The sequence below is a fragment of the Hyaena hyaena genome, unplaced genomic scaffold (genome assembly GCF_003009895.1).
Source record: "Hyaena hyaena isolate Hyena2069 unplaced genomic scaffold, ASM300989v1 scaffold_1, whole genome shotgun sequence".
Taxonomy (NCBI): Eukaryota; Metazoa; Chordata; class Mammalia; order Carnivora; family Hyaenidae; genus Hyaena; species Hyaena hyaena.
In genome coordinates, this window is record NW_024080633.1 from 11,097,332 (window position 1) to 11,113,367 (window position 16,036).

Here is a 16,036-nt window from a genome sequence, read left to right on the forward strand (position 1 = left end):
CCCCCCCCCCCCCACTGGTCCCTCTGTCTCTGCAACAGGAAGTGGAAACCCTCAGCTTAGGGCTCTGAATAATCCAGCCAACCCCACTGTACTCAGTGCCGACACTGCCCTAAATGCTTTGGAGGTTTTAACTTCACCCTCACACCTACTTCGAAACCGGTTTTGCACAGGAAGGAGCTAAAGCTCAGAGACCTGAAGGAACCGTCTCCCAGCCTCTGGCCCCAGGACGTGTTTCCTGTCGCCTCCCAGATCCTCATGTTTGTATCTCCTGGCTGGGCTGGCTGTCCTCTCCCGTGCCGGTTTCTTCTGGAAACAGGTGCTAACTGGCACCACTTCCTGTAGCTCAGTGCACACAGGTGCTTGGAGTCTGGGGAGGTGGGAGATGCAGTGACAATGCCTTTTACAGATAAGCAGATGGAGACCCTGAAAGGTGTCCCCTTGCCCCAAGTCAGAGCTAGGACAGGCGGAGCTGGGGGCTCCCCAGGCCTGTCCTGTCTCTTCGTGGTCTCAGAATTAGTAGCTGAAAGTCATTCTCCAACTTTCCAGCTTCCCCCTTGGAAGGAGCTGACATATTTCCTTGAAGCAGGGGTCTTGGCACAGGGGACCCTGCCCCCATCAGCAGACACGGAGGAGAAAATGCAGACTTTGTAGACGTTAGGGGACTGTGCTCGGCTCTCTCTCGTGCAAATGGCAGGAGGCGTTTTATGAAACTGATGCTTGTACCTCGTTTCACCCTGACCAACTTCCCTGAACCTCCGGGCCTGAGTGGGCTCTCGGGATTGTTCTGATCGATGGGCCTGGGACCCAGCACAGGACAAGTCAGCGACGCCGCTTGAGCCGCTGGGCCCTTATCTGGAGCCCCGTGAGGGTGGGTGGTTCCTCCGCCCAGTCCACGGCTCCCCTCCCCACTGCTTGGCGTCTTTTTCTTCTAAGGCAGAGGTTGGGGACGGGTCTTACTGCGCCCTTGCTCTAAAGTCATCTGTTCTGTTGCTAAAATCAGTCCCTTTGCAGAAAACAGAAGCTTTCTTTAGCGGGAGCAAACATCTCTAGACTCCCAAGCAGCTGACCAAGGTGATGTTCAGGGACTCGGTGGTGACAAGGAGTAGGAAGCGGGTCTGTCGGCGGGACGCACCTGGGCTGGGGTTGTAGGAAGAAACGGCCTGTTCAGGGACAGGAGGGATGGGACACGCACCCTTCGTGCCCTTTCCCCACAGGGACTGCCAGGTCACACACAGGTCTGTTTTTAGAATCACACCCCTGTGTAGCTCTGAGACTTGGCAGCATTTTTTAGAGCGTCCCAAAGCAGTTTAGCAAGTAGCTTGGGGTGAAAGCCAGGGTAACCAGTTCTGTCCTAGTTGGGAGGATGGGGTGGGAGCTGTGTGCTAAAGGTTAGATGCTTCTCCAGGGTAGGATTGCTGGTGAGAACAGAGGCTCCGGCTGCTGCCAAGATCCAGGGCAATGAAGGCACTGAGTCTAGCAGCTTCCCGGATTCTCAGCATGGAACAGTTACCAACAACCTTTAATGTCCTTGGTTGGCCCTCACCACGATGCCGGCATTTTCCCCACTTCATTAAATACACACCCGTGTCTGTTTTCCGGGACTTGCTTAGTAACTCACCCTCTTACCCTTACACCCATCCATCCGCACACCCATCCGCCTGTCCATCTACACTAACCCACTCATCTATCCGTCCACCTACCCATGCATCCATCCATTTATTCATTCTTCCAGCCATTAAGACTTAGCATCCATCATGCTGTGCTAGGGACAGGAATACTAAGGTGAGAAAAAACAGAAACATAAGCAAGGTTCTGGCCTCATGGGGTCAGTAGTACGGACAACAGTCAAAGAAGCAGATAAATGTAAAACTCCAGCCGGGATCGTGTGTTGAGAAGCCACGGTGGATGTTCGAAGAGGGTGGGTGTGTATGTAGCCTGGGCAAAGAGGCTAAGATGCCCTGTGAGCTAGAGCCGAAGCAAGGCTGGGAACACTTCACAGGTGGGGGCAGTGCTTTCTCCTGCCTCTGCGGCCTCTGAGGGCACATTGCCTCACTGGGCTGTGCAGGTCAGGTGAAAGAAGGGTGCAGGTTCTTTTGCAAACCAGAAAGTTCTATGTGGGTGCTAGGTGAGTATTATACTCTCACCCTTGCCCTTGCTCAGCAGAAGCTGCCAGAGACGGCTGATGGGATACCAGGTGTCCCACGTGGTTCCAAGGCTAATGGCTTGGTTTTTCTAGATCTTTCCGAGCCCAAAGCTTTAGCCGAAGTGCCCACGTGTCCCCTTTCTAGCTGGTGGAAGAGTAGCCCACTGGTGGGGAAATGTCCCCAGACGGACAGGCCAGCAGGGCCCTCATCCCCGAGCCTCCCATTCTCTTACCTCTCGGACGAACAGATGCTGCAGAAGCTTCGGGAGGATGAAACGCAGGCAGAAGAGCCGCTGGCGGAGCTCGACACCCTGGGACGCACGGACTGGGTAAGAGATGGCTCCGCTCCCGCCCTGGAGCGCCGGGCTTCGCCCCGCACCCCAGCGTCTGTGCCTGGAGGGCCGGGGAGCCCCGCTGCGCTAAGGGCCATCTTCGTCTTCCTGGGGCCCAGGCCCGACTGTGGGTCCAGCTCATGCGCGAGCTCCGCCACGGAGTGAAGCTCAGGAAGGTGCAGGAGCAAGAGTTCAACCCCCTGCCCACCGAGTTCCAGCTCACCCCCTTCGAGATGCTGATGCAGGACATCCGCGCCAGGAACTACAAGCTGCGCAAGGTCATGGTGAGCCGCCGGGGCTGCTGAGCGGGGCGCTTCAGTGTGCACAGGCAGACACGGCCCTTATTCCCGTGGCTCACTGGGCACAGTGTGACACCAGGGACACGGAGTGACAAAGGCTGGGGGAGAAGGGATGCGCGGGGGGCTCCAGAGGGCCCGCGGGAGCAGCTGAGACTGTGGGATTGTCCCATTGTATGCTTACACGGCCTTTGCCTGGTTCTGGCTTCGCTCGACACATTAAAAGAAAAATTTTTAATGTTTATTATTCATTTTTGAGAGAGAGAGAGAGTAAGCAGGGGAGGGGCAGAGAGAGGGAGACACAGAATCTGAAGCAGCTCCTGGCTCTGACTGTCAGCACAAGAGCCTGACGCAGGGCTTGAACCCACGAACCGTGAGATCATGACCTGAGCTGATGTCAGATGCTTAACCGATGGAGCCACCCAGGCACCTCAGTCAACAAATTTTGAACATGCAAGTTCATTTCAGTCTTCTGATGACCCTGTCTGGGGTGCCCCGGCCTTCATTCCCACATGAAGACTCTAACGTCTGGAAAGCTAGCGGTGGTGACACGGCTGCCCTGTACCTGCCACGCAGTCCCCGCCCACAGCCCCAGCCCCCGTGGGTGCCAAGCGCTTAGCCTTGGCTGCCTCCCCGTCCTCGCCGGCAGGTCGATGGAGACATCCCTCCCAGGGTGAAGAAGGATGCCCACGAGCTCATCTTGGACTTCATCCGCTCCCGGCCTCCACTGAAACAGGTACCAGCTGTGCGTGGCCTCCATTCTTGGCCTCCCCTCCCCCAGGGCAGAGCAGGGTCTCCACTGAGGGAGGCTGCTGGAAGGGTAGCCCTGAGGCGGACCTGCCCCACCCGCTCGCAGGGCACCTTCCGGCCGGCTTTGTGCTATGCCAGCCGCCAGGCCTGCAGTGTGTCCGTGTCACGGCCTTCCATCATGGAGCCACGCTCCCTCCAGGTCTCGGAGAGAAGGCTTCGCCCCTTACCCCCGGAGCAGAGGAGCCTGCATGAGAAGATCCTGGAGGAGATCAAGCAGGAGCGGAGGCTGCGCCCGGTGGGGGCTCGGCGCTGGTGTGGCCGGGGTGAGCATGGGACCCCTCCCTCCCGCCCCCCCCCTGCCCCCTCACTGTCCTGCCCTGCCCCACCTCCCTGCCTCCCCCAGGGTTTGGCTCTCTGCCCTGCATCCTCGACGCGTGTTCTGGGGACGCCAAGTCCACCTCCTGCATCGACCTGTCCGTCACGGATGCCGGGAACAGCACCCTACGCCCACGGCCCCGGGTCCTGCTCAAGGCGCCCACCTTGGCTGAAATGGAGGAGATGAACACGTCTGAGGTCAGAGCCCACAGATTCCTGGAAAGAGACCAGGGAGGAGGAGGAGGAGGGGCCGGTGAGGAGGGCTGAGCGCAGCACTCTGCTTCGGAGCTGGCGTCCTGTGGGGCCGGGCTGTCCCCGGAGCAGACTTGGGGGGACTTGGGAGCACTCCCCCGTCTGGTAGCTGTGACGGGAAGGGGGCCTCGGGCCACCTATTCCCACAGTGCAAAAAGGGCTGGAATGGGCACGTGTCATCGTCCAGGAGCTGGGAAGCTGAGCAGCCCCCTGGCTGATGTGAAAAGCCAGTGAGTCTCGCTGTGGCTGTCCCTGTCCCCGCACTGCCGCTCGGCTTAGGGAGACCTAGGGCAGCAGCTCTCCTGGTGGCCGCACCTGTCGTCACACCTGTCACCTCAGCACTTCCTCAGGGAAGGGTTTGGGTTTTGAGGTACTTGCCTTCCACTGTCCTAGAGGGGAGTCAGGCTGGGCAGCGAGGAGAGGGTGGCCCCATGGCCTCAGTGGGTCCAGCAGCAGCCCGGGTCCTGAGCCTCAGTCCAGGGACAGGCAGGAGCGCTGGTGGTCAGGGCTGGCTCTGGTGTGTCCACAGGAGGAAGAGTCTCCGTGTGGGGAGGTGCCACTGAAGCGGGACCGCTCTTTCTCGGAGCATGACCTGGTCCAGCTCCGGAGCGAAGTGTCCTCTGGCCTGCAGCCAGGCCCTCAGCCCCAAGGAGGGTCGGAACCGTCCCGGCCCCGCACGGGCAGCATGCACGCCTGGAGGCCAAGCACCCAGGAGCAGGGCAAGTGGTGCCTCTCGCCCCCTTCCCCCTTGACTCCGCCCTGTGGGCACCGTGTCCTGACCTGGTCCCATTGTCTCTGTGGGCAGGCAGCATCCGGAAGGTATAGGGAGCTCGTACCTGCAAGAAGGGCATTTAAAGTTCAAGCCCAGAATTACCTCGTTGCGTCAGGCAGGCATCCCCCACTTTCTTGACTTGAAAACTTTCTTATTAAGTTAGCGATCCACGTTGATAATAAGAACACTTTTTAAAAAACTGTAACACATTCCCCTAATTCTAATACTTCGGGATCGTTACTAATAATATATTGGTGTATGAAAAGAAAACTGGACGAATGGAGGATGGATGGATAGGTAGATACTTGGATGGATGGATGGACGGATGGATGATGGTTGGATGGATAATGAGTGGATGGTGGGTGGGTGATGGATACGTAGATGATGGGTGGGTGGATGGATGGATAGACAAATAGCTAGATGGAGAGATAGATGACTGGCAGATCCTTCTAGTCTCTTTTTTTCCGATCGGGGAAAACTTGTCCTCAATGAACCAGACGGGCCATACCACACACGCCACTCTAGACCTGACCTGTCACTTTCTTTCCCTGTTGTTCAGCACAAAGGACAGAAAAATTCTGCTGGCCACACAGGGTTGGTTCGTCCCACGGCTGTCGGGGCCGTGCGCCACTGCTTCCCAGCACCCGGGCCCAGGCCGCCGTCTGTGCTCTCAGGGCTGCCTGGAGCCGCCCCGTTGTTCTCTTGGCAGTCTCAAGGTGGTCCAGTTTGGTAGCTGATTCACTTTCTGGAGTGAAGGGGGCCAGGCCAGGCCAATTCTGTACCCCACTGTCCCCCCACAACTATGCTGAAGACTCAGAGCTGCCTCTGTCTACCTCCTCCGTCCCTCTGCAGGAGGCGCGGTGGGCGCACTGGCGAGGTCTTCCCGCATGACCGGTGCCATCTGCTTTCACTTTTGGCTGCCACGTGGCTCCCGATGTTGAGTCATTAACCGGGATAGGATATGGGCCCCACAGGTGTCCCTTGGGCCTGCCACACTGACGTGCCCCTCGTGTGGCTGACACGCTCTCTACGTGACCTTCTGCCTGACTACTGCCCCCGCGGTCCCCTTCTGCCTGACCAGCCCTCCCCAACCCCCCGGGCACGGCCGCCCACGCCTGGCTGTCCTGACCTGCCTCCCTGCTCCTACCCCTAGGTCCCGTCCCTTTGAGCACCCGGGCCCAGCCTGACCCCAGCTCTCTGCCACACAGTGACCTGGGCTCCGCAGAGGACCGGCCAGAGGCTTCTGCAGCCCCAGACGCCAATCACCTGTGGCTGGTGAGTGAGGGAGACATTGTTGTCGGGGTGCTGGGTGGGGCGCCTCTCCCCTGCACCCGGCCGCAGGGGTGGGGCAGCGCCCTCAGTGGGTGTGGCCAGGTGGGCTCCGGAGCCACCAGATCTGAGGTGGGCCTTTGCTGCCCCCTTCTGGGACTTCTGGGCACTGCAGCCCCGAGGCCATAAAAAGGACCTTGCTGAGGGGACCGGGGACGGGTGAAGTTCTTCCTGAGTGTGGGGTTAGGACAGAGGAGAAACGGAGTTTCGTGCCTGGAGGCGTGACCTGTGACGGAGCACTTCTTAGGGTCCTGACTGCACTACAGCCTCAGCCTCTCCCTCGGGGCTTCCTCAGCTGTGAGTTCTGTCTGACTTGTGATTGTGAGGAGCTGCTGCAGCTCCCCGCCCCCAGCCTTGGCCTGAGCCTTGGTGTATGATTTTATCCAAGGGACGACAGGGGTGAAGTGCCTGGTGAACACAGGGTGTCCAGAGGCCCATGTTGTCGCCATCATTTCCTTGACGTTTTGTCAAGAGGGTTAAATGAGAACAGATGTTAAAATTGCTTTGAAAAGCGCCATCACCTGTAAGGTAGTGTTACTACTGATACTCCCCAACTGCGTTCTGTATCATCTATTGCTGCCTAACAACAAACACTTACCTCGCACAACTTCTGAGGGTTAGAAATCAAGAAGTAGCTCAGCTGGACGGCCTGGCTCAGAGCCTCCCTGCAGGATGCACTTGGAATGTGGCTCCGCACGTGGCTGGTGCCGGCAGGCCGACGTTCCCCGGCACGTGGACCTCTCCATAGAGCCCTTGGGTGTCCTCACAACGTGGCGGTTGGCTTCCCCCAGAGCTGGCGGTCTGAGAAACAGCAAGGCAGAAGCCCAAGTCTCAGAACTGACTCGTTGTTATTTCCGGCTTACTCTGTTCATTACAAGTGAGTCACTAAGTGCATCCTCAGGGGAGGGGAGTTAAGGCCTACTTTTGTTTACTTTTTTGTGTGAGGAATAAGAACCAGGGTTTTTACTTGCTCATTTCTTGCATTTGAAGTATTCCCCGACGACCCCCTTGGCCTGAGACTCGTTGCCATTGTCCTTAACCGCCACACACTGCAGCCACTGTACGGGGCTTTCCTGTCAGTTTTACAGAGGCCGACCCAGGCCCCTCGCTTCTTGCCGTAATTAGCTCGCCTTAGTGTCCAGCACAAAGCGCCTCCACCACATCGACAGGCACTCAGAGATGCACTTTGGTGACTCCTCAAATTCCACTTGCTAGGCCATCGTGGAGGAGGGGGGTCGTTAGCCCCTCTCGGAGAGCAGTGATGCCTTCCTCAGACATGGTAGTGCCTTATGGGTGGAGCTGAATCTTGAGTGCACTTGAGCCTCTGCTTGACGTAGGGGCGCCAGGGAAGGAGGAAGGCCCACTTCTCGAAGGGAAGTCAAGGAACTGGGTGACATGTATATATTCCTTTAATTACGTTTTCAGGGTGGAGTGGGATATTTTAAACGCCAAGTCCCGTAAGTATATTCTTTTTTTTTTTTCTTTTAAAGTTTATTTCTTTATTTTGAGAGAGAGATCACAAGTGGGTGAAGGGGAGAAAGAGAGATGGAGAGGGAATCCCAAGCTGGCTCCACGCTGCCAGCATGGAGCCCAACATGGGGCTTGAACCCAGGAACCGTGAGATCATGACCCGAGCCAAAATCAAGAGTTGGACATTTAACTAACTGAGCCACCAAGGTACCCCCATAAGTGTACTCTTACTTAAAAAAAAATTTTTTTTTTGAGAGAGAGTGCACGAGGGAGGAACAGAGAGAGAGGGGGATAGACAGAGGGAGAAGAGGATCCAAAGTGGGCTCCCTGTTGACAGCAGAGCCTGATGCAGGGCTCAGACTCACGAACCGTGAGATCCTGGCCTAAGCCAAAGTCAGACGCTTAATTGACTGAGCCACTCAGGTGCTCCCATAGGTGTATTCTTAGCACACATCTCAAGAGCACTTTCCGAGAGACATCACATAACCTCAGCATCCGTCTCTGCCCTGAACGTGCACTCACAGCCAATCTGCTGAGCAACTTGCTGGTCTCTGCTCCCAGCACGAGATTTCTCAGCCACCTGGCACCTGTCAGGCTTAGAGCGAGTTATTGCAACATAAACAGCACCATTAGGTTATTGGAAACAGAAATCAGAAACCAGAGGCCCTGATGCTTCAGGCCGGAGTGAGAACGTGGGGTTCGACTCTCCCCCGGTGCCGGACTGGAGCATGTGTTCACCAACCCTAAATGGGCTAACCCACTGGCAACGTGAAACAATCAAAACACGCATCCCAACTTCCTTGTTTGTGGCACCCTCGTGGGCTGCTGGCCCTCACGGTGCCTCATCCCAGTAGCTAATAATTTGGGGTGCCAGGCCTTGAGCTAAGGGCTTTATGTGTTATCTCGATGAAGCTGGACTACAGCCCCACTTTACAGGAGAGGAACTGAGGAGTCTCTCCGGAGGGTGGCAGAATAAGGCACAGTCACCGTAGTGGCCCGAGGGGTAGGTGGCTGTAGCAGGTAGGACACACCACCTACAGATGGGAGACTCGGAGCGCCGGCGGTTGGTGAGCGGCATGCAGGAGGCACCTGGGGCCTTCAGGTGCCAGAGGAGAGAGAGCTCGTGGTGAAGGGGTTCGAGAGGACAGGAGGTGGGCCTGGGGACCCCGGGTGGTTGTGACTGGCTGCAGGGTGTGTTTGCAGGCGGGAGGCAGATGTTTCCAGTCTGGAGAGTACTGTGAACAGAAGTGGGGATGGCTGACTAAAGGGGATGTGGCCATCAGTGGGCTGGGTGTGGGCCAGGTCACAGGAAGCCTCCCCCGCAGGCGCAGGACCCCATCAGAGAAGTCATGAATAGCATGCGTGGGTCCCAGGAGCAGAGAAGCTGAAGAATGGGGTTTTAGGAAGTTGCTAGGTTTGGGTAGACTGAGACCCGGAAGATTCCAGAGTCCTCAGAGAAGAGAGAACCTTATGGACAGACTCCTGAAAGGCCTCATCCCTGAAGGCCTGAGGAGCACTGACCCCTTGACTTTTTGATCCCTAGGAGTTCAGCCACCCCGTGGAGAGCCTTGCTCTGACCGTGGAGGAGGTGATGGACGTGCGCCGGGTGCTGGTGAAGGCTGAGATGGAGAAGTTCCTACAGAACAAGGAGCTCGTCAGCAGTCTAAGGAAGGGGAAGGTGAGGGGGCCTGGACCCGGCTGCTCCCTCAGGAGGCGGGAGCCCTGGGCTGAGGGCGGGCCAGGCAGCCGGACCTTGGATTGCTCGCTCACCAGGCAGGACTGACGAATTCGGGCCTCTCTTACAGATTTGCTGCTGTTGCCGAACCAAGTTCCCGCTGTTCTCCTGGCCGCCCACCTGTCTCTTTTGCAAGAGGTGAGCCCGCGTAAGCACCCTGGCTGTGAATGACACGGGAGGAGGCGGCGAGGGTTCCCAAGCCAGCACCGTCCGGCAGAATTTTCTGTTACTGTGGCGATGCCTTTTCATGCGCCACGGCTAGTATAGCCGCTGAACCTTAATTTTTAATTTAACTTTAATAGCTAAGGGGCTTCCACTTTCAGCCCAGGTAGGGTCACAGAACAGGCATCTGCCACCGGAAACAAACAAAATACCCATAAAAAGCAGAAACAAACAAAAACCCCAGAGAACAGGAAACAATGGTTTTCAAGATACTGAATATCAGGCAACAGCAGGAGGCTGTGATGGCCTCAACTGCCTGGAGGTTCTAGGTCATGGCCCAGAGGCCGCTCAGCTCCTTGAGTGGAGGAGGTGAAGCTGAGAACCCAGAGAGACCAAGGCAGCTGGAGGTGTCTGTGCAGATTCCCAGCAGGGAGAGAGCTGTCCCCAGGGCGAGCCTCAGGCCTGTAGGCGCTCTCCCCGCAGTAGTCAGTGGCGGACTGATCAGCACATGCAGGCAAGGAAGCTACTGAAGGCTGGGAAAGAATCACCCTGAAGCAGGGACTGGCAGACTCCAGCCCACAGGCCAAATCTGGCCTGCTACCTGCTTTAGAAATAAAGTTTTATTGGAGCAAAGCCACACCCATTTGTTTGTTATTCACTGAGCCATATAAAAAATGTTTACTATCTGACCCTTTACAGAAAAGTGTATTGACCCTAAAGTGCTAAAGCTTTGAAGGAATAGTCCTAGGAATAGTGTGTATTCCCACCAGCCATGGTGGAAGTGTTGTAATTCATGGGCCACTGAAGGTCCTGTCCCACTAGTAGGGAATAAATACCCCCAGACTGACCATTTTTCCAGATCTAAAAATTCCAAAAAGCAAGACCTGGAAATAGTTTGGAAAGGACCCAGCTATTCCCGAGTATCTTATCCAGCACTCAGCAAGATAAAATGTCTAGCATCCAATCAAAGATTACCAGGCATGTCAAGAAACAAGAAAACACGACCCACGATAGAAAAATCAATCAAAATCACCCAGAACTGGGGCACCTGGGTGGCTCAGTCGGTGACTCTTGATTTCGGCTCAGGTCATGATCTCATGGTTTATGGGATCAAGCCCTGCACTGGGCTCCATGCTGAGCGTGGAGCCGACATGGGATTCTCCATCTCCCCCTCTGCCCCTCCCTTCCCTGCTCTTGCGCATGTATGTGCTCACTCTCTCTCACTATTAAAAAAAAAAAAAAAAAAAAAAAAAGGGGCGCCCGGGTGGCGTAGTCGGTTAAGCGTCCGACTTTCGCTCGGGTCATGATCTCGCGGTTCGTGGGTTCGAGCCCCGCGTCGGGCTCTGTGCTGACTGCCAGCTCAGAGCCTGGAGCCTGTTTCAGTCTGTGACTCCCTCTCTCTCTGACCCTCCCCTGCTCACGCTGTCTCTCTCTCTCTCCTAGAAATAAATAAAACATTTAAAAAAAAAAAAAAAAAAAGACACCCAGAATTGACACAGACATTCGAATTAGCAGATAAGAAGGACATTAAAAGTTTTGAACTGTTTCATATGTTCAAGAAGTTAGAGGCATGAAAGATAACAAGACACAAAGTTCTAGACCTGAAAACTAGACTGTTTGGATGCATGTATGGAATTACACTGGAGGAGATTAATAGCAGATTGAACATTCAGGAGAATGTGCAGAAGAAAAAATTAGTGAACTCAAAGACCAAGCAATAGAAACCAGCTGAAATGAAAACACTGAGAGAAAAACATTATTTTTTTTAGAATTTTAAAAAAGTTTTACTTATTTAAGTAATCTCTACACCCAACATAGGGCTCAAACTCACAACCTCAAGATCAAGAGTCCCATCCTTTAACGCCTGACCAAGCTAGATGCTCCAGAGAAAAAGTAATTTAAAAAATAAAAATGGTCTCAGTGAACTGTGGGTTAGTGTTGAGCCTAATATAGATGTAATTAAAGTCCCCAAAGGAGAAGGGGGAGGACAGAAAAAATATTTGAAGATATAATAGGTTAAAATTTTTTTCAAATTTGATAATATAAACCTACTAGAAACTTAATCCCAAGCACAAGAAACATGAATTAAATCACACCAAGGCACATAGTAATCAAATTAATCAAAACCAGTAATAAAGAGAAATTCTTTTTTTTTTTTTTAATATTTTTATTTACTTCTAGGAGAGAGACAGCGTGACCAGGGGAGGGTCAGAGAGAGAGGGAGTCACAGACCGAAACAGGCTCCAGGCTCTGAGCTGGCAGTCGGCACAGAGCCCGACGCGGGGCTCGAACCCACGAGCCGTGAGATCATGACCTAAGCGAAAGTCGGACGCTTAGCCGACTAAGCCACCCCGGCGCCCCAAAGAGAAATTCTTAAATCAGCTAGCAAAGAAAGACTTCTCACTGAAATAATGTGAGCAAGAGGACAGTAAAACAGCATTTCTGATGGACTGAAAAACTGTCGATCTAGAGCCCTATACCAAGAAAAAATATGCTTCAAAAACAAAGACACAGGGTTCCTGAGTCGTTCAGGCGGTTGAGTGTCTGACTCTTGATTTCAGCTCAGGTTGTGAGCCCAGCACAGGCCTCCATGCTCAGCGTGGAGCCTGACTGAGATTCTCTCTCGCTCTGCTTCTCTCCCCAGCACACACGCTCTCACTCTCAAAATAAAACAGGGGTGCCTGGGTGGCTCAGTCGACTGGGCATCTGATTTCAGCTCAGGTGATGATCTCATAGTTCCTGGGTTCGAGCCCCGTGTCAGGCTCTGTGCTGACGGCTCAGAGCCTGGAGCTGCTTCAGAGTCTGTGTCTCCCTCTCTTGGCCCCTCCCTTGCTCGCACTCTCAAAAATAAATAAACTTAAAAAAATAATAAAACAAATGAACAAACAAAGACACAAATAAAAACATACGCAGAAATACAAAAAAAAAAAAAGAATTCCTTACTAGTAGACCCACACTGAAATGTTCAATGAGGTCCTTCACATAGAAGGAAAATGACACAAACGGAAAGATGGAGAGCACCAGAAACAGCAAGTACTAAGACAACATATGAGATTATTTTGTTATAACTCTTTACAAAGTAAATAACATCCAGCACCCAACAGGATGAATGAAATTCAGTGCCTGGTATCCAATCAGCGATTAGCAGGCATGCCAAAAAGTTAACAGCAATGGGGCGCCTGGGTGGCTCAGTCGGTTGAGCGTCCGACCGGCTCAGGTCATGATCTCGCGGTTCGTGGGTTCGAGCCCCGCGTCGGGCTCTGTGCTGAATGCCAGCTCGGAGCCTGGAGCCTGTTTCAGTCTGTGACTCCCTCTCTCTCTCTGACCCTCCCCTGGTCACGCTGTCTCTCTCTCTCCTAGAAATAAATAAAAAATATTAAAAAAAAAGCTAACAGCAATGTACTGAAGCGTTTGTAACGTATCTATAAGAAGTATCCGAACCATAGCATTAAGGCCGATGAGAAGTACGCTAGAGGAGACTTCTTGTACTCTACGTGAAGTGGCAAGGTGTTATTTGAAGGTATAGTTAAGGAGTGTAGTAAAAGTCTGAAAGCAACCACTAAAACAATAAAACATAGGAATAGGGTGGAATCATAAAAATAGCCGATTAACACAGGAGGCAGAAAAGGAAAAGGGGACAAGGAACAAACAGGGCGAAAAGAAACCAAACAGCAAAACAGCCCTGAATCCCAAGGTGTCATAGCTCCCGTAGCTGTGAGAGGTCTAAACAACTGGGCTCCCAGGCCGTCTTCCAGATCGAGTGAAGGAAGCAGGCCGTGTGCTGCCTGGAAGGCGTGCACTTGGTGTATGTATGTATGTACTTACTTGCAGGTGAGTGAGGGGCAGAGACAGTCTGAGGAGGGGCAGAGGGCAGGGTGGCGAGGGAGGGAGGGAGAGAGAAGCAGGGCTCCCCCAAAGCAAAGCTTATGTTGTTGTTTTGTTGTTTTTTTTTTAATTTTTTAATGTTTTATGTATTTCTAAGAGAGAGAGACAGTGTGAGCAGGGGAGGGTCAGAGAGAGAGGGAGTCACAGACTCTGAAACAGGCTCCAGGCCCTGAGCTGGCAGTCAGCACAGAACCCGACACGGGGCTCGAACCCACGAACCATGAGACCATGACCTGAGCCAAAGTCGGATGCTTAACCAACTGAGCCACCCAGGCGCCCTGCAAAGCTTATGTTTTACCCGAAGTGGGGCTCAAGCTCTCCTGATGTGGGACTCGAACTCACAAACTGTGAGATCATGACCTGAGCCAAAGTCAGATGCTTAATGACTGAGCCACCCAGGCACCCAAGACATGTACTTTCGTTTTATTTATTTAAAAATTTTTAAATGTTTGTTTATTTTTGAGAGACAGAGTGTGAGCGGGGGAGTGGCAGAGAGAGAGGGAGACACAGAATCTGAAGCAGCTCCAGGCCCTGAGCTGTCAGCACAGAGCGATGCGGGCCTTGAAGCCACAGACTGTGAGCTCGTGACCTGAGCCAAAGTTGGTTGCTTAACTGACCGAGCCACCCAGGCACCCCTATAACATGTACTTCAAGTAAAAAGACAAAAGTTGGTTAGGAGAAAAATGGAGAAAGACATGCCATGCCAACACTAGTCAAAAGAAAGAGGATATATTAATATTAAAGTAGACTGACCGCAAGGAACATTACTGGAGATACAAGAATCCCTTTCGTAACGACAGAGGGAGGAAAAAACACTTCTGAACATTTCCTAGATCTAACACAGAGATTCAAAATATGTGAAGTAAAAATCTGATGAAGTTGCAAGGCAAAACACATAAATCCACTTATAATTAGAGATTTCAATAGTCTTCTCTCAATAATTGGTAGAACTTGTAAACAGAAAAAAACCTAAGGATATAGAAGATTTGAACGACACTGTCAGCCTCTTAACCTGAGGTCTGTAGAGCGCCCCACCGACCGCAGCATTCCTCTCCCGTGCACATGGGACGTTTACCAAAGTAGACCATTTTCTGGGTCATAAGACAAGTCTGCAAATGTGGAAGGATTCAAGTCACGGAAAGTTAGTTCCCTGACTGCAGTGAAATAAAATACAGTTAACCTCGATTTTTCTCGATGACAAAACCATTTTCAAACATCCATGCGAGAGAACGTGGTCGGTCCCTTGCTTTAAAAATGAATTTGGACCACTTGTCCTAACGTGGAGAAGAGCCCCTGATGGATCTTTACAGAACAGTATGCGTAATATCCCAATGCATTAATTTTGGTTTTATTTTTAAATGTGTATCTTTGTCCCTCACACTTAGATCTAGAGAAGGGCCAACCCTGCAGCAGGGTGTGCCGCTGAGGACGGGCTTACCGTCCCGTACGGCTCTCTCTAGTGTCGCAACTCGTACGAGAAGGTATTTGTGTGTTAAGTCAGCCGTGGGGCGTGAACAGATGCCAATCACCGCGGAGACTGAGCGGCTCCCCTACGGTCCCTCCGGTTCAGATGGTGCTTCGGGGGCAGGAAGCGTTAGGCACGTGCGAGCGCAGAGGGCATGAAAAAGCTCCAGACCAAAATATTTCAGAGGAGACGCTAGCTGTGAGGGGCAGCGGTATTTTGGATGTAGAGCTAAGTAAAAAGAAAAGCAAGATTTGGGGGGTAAAATGAGTAAGACGCCCAAGTAACGGGTCTAGCAGAGGGTAAGGCAGTTGGGCCCGGCGGGATGGTCTCTCTGTGGCTTCCTCACTGCTCACCCTGCTTCCCTCTTCTTTCCCGCCAGGGCTGTCTGCACTTCCTGTAGCATAAAGGTGAGGATCATCCGGGGTCTGAGCGAGGCCCCCCAGTACCTGAGGTGTCCTGTGGCTGACTTGGCCTGTCATAAGTCGAGGAGGGCAGAGCCAGGGGATAGAGGGTCTGCTGTCTCCTGTCGGCGGGTCACACATGCACCAGCCACTTCTTCTATCTCCCTCCACACAAAACCCATCCCTACAGTTTCCAAGACTAGTTTTTTAAAGACCCTTGTAGGTGGTCTTTTTTTTTTTTTTTTAACATTCCATATTAGCAGGCTACTGCCAAGAAAAACTCTTCACTTCTCTAAGACTCCCACTTTAAAAAAAAACATTTTTTTTAATGTTTTATTTATTTCTGAGAGAGAGAGAGAGAGAGAGAGAGACAGCGTGAGCAGGGGAGGGTCAGAGAGGGAGGGAGACACAGAATCTGAAGCAGACTCCAGGCTCTGAGCTGGCTTTCAGCACAGAGCCCGACGTGGGGCGCGAACCCACGAGCCGTGAGATCATGACCTGAGCCCAAGTCGGACGCTTAACTGACTGAGCCACCCAGGCGCCCCCCACCCCAAGAAATTTTTTTGATGTTTATTTATTTTTGAGAGACGGACAGAGTACAAGTGGGAGAGAGGCAGAGAGCGAGGGAGACACAGAATCTGTAGCAGCTCCAGGCTCTGAGCTGTCAGC

General features: G+C 53.1%; 1 protein-coding gene across 2 annotated transcripts in view; it reads left to right on the top strand.

Annotated features, from left to right (window-relative positions):
• The window catches only part of SPIRE2 (spire type actin nucleation factor 2), a 35,788-nt gene that overhangs the window by 17,732 nt on the left and 2,020 nt on the right, over nt 1-16,036 (top strand). For both annotated transcript variants that reach the window (XM_039226000.1, XM_039225990.1), the window contains exons 4-13: nt 2,392-2,472; nt 2,595-2,759; nt 3,421-3,507; nt 3,721-3,844; nt 3,925-4,094; nt 4,678-4,867; nt 6,074-6,195; nt 9,263-9,397; nt 9,525-9,592; nt 15,346-15,373. In XM_039226000.1, the coding sequence (XP_039081931.1) occupies nt 2,392-2,472; nt 2,595-2,759; nt 3,421-3,507; nt 3,721-3,844; nt 3,925-4,094; nt 4,678-4,867; nt 6,074-6,195; nt 9,263-9,397; nt 9,525-9,592; nt 15,346-15,373 (1,170 nt within the window). The remainder of the gene's footprint in view (nt 1-2,391; nt 2,473-2,594; nt 2,760-3,420; nt 3,508-3,720; nt 3,845-3,924; nt 4,095-4,677; nt 4,868-6,073; nt 6,196-9,262; nt 9,398-9,524; nt 9,593-15,345; nt 15,374-16,036) is intronic.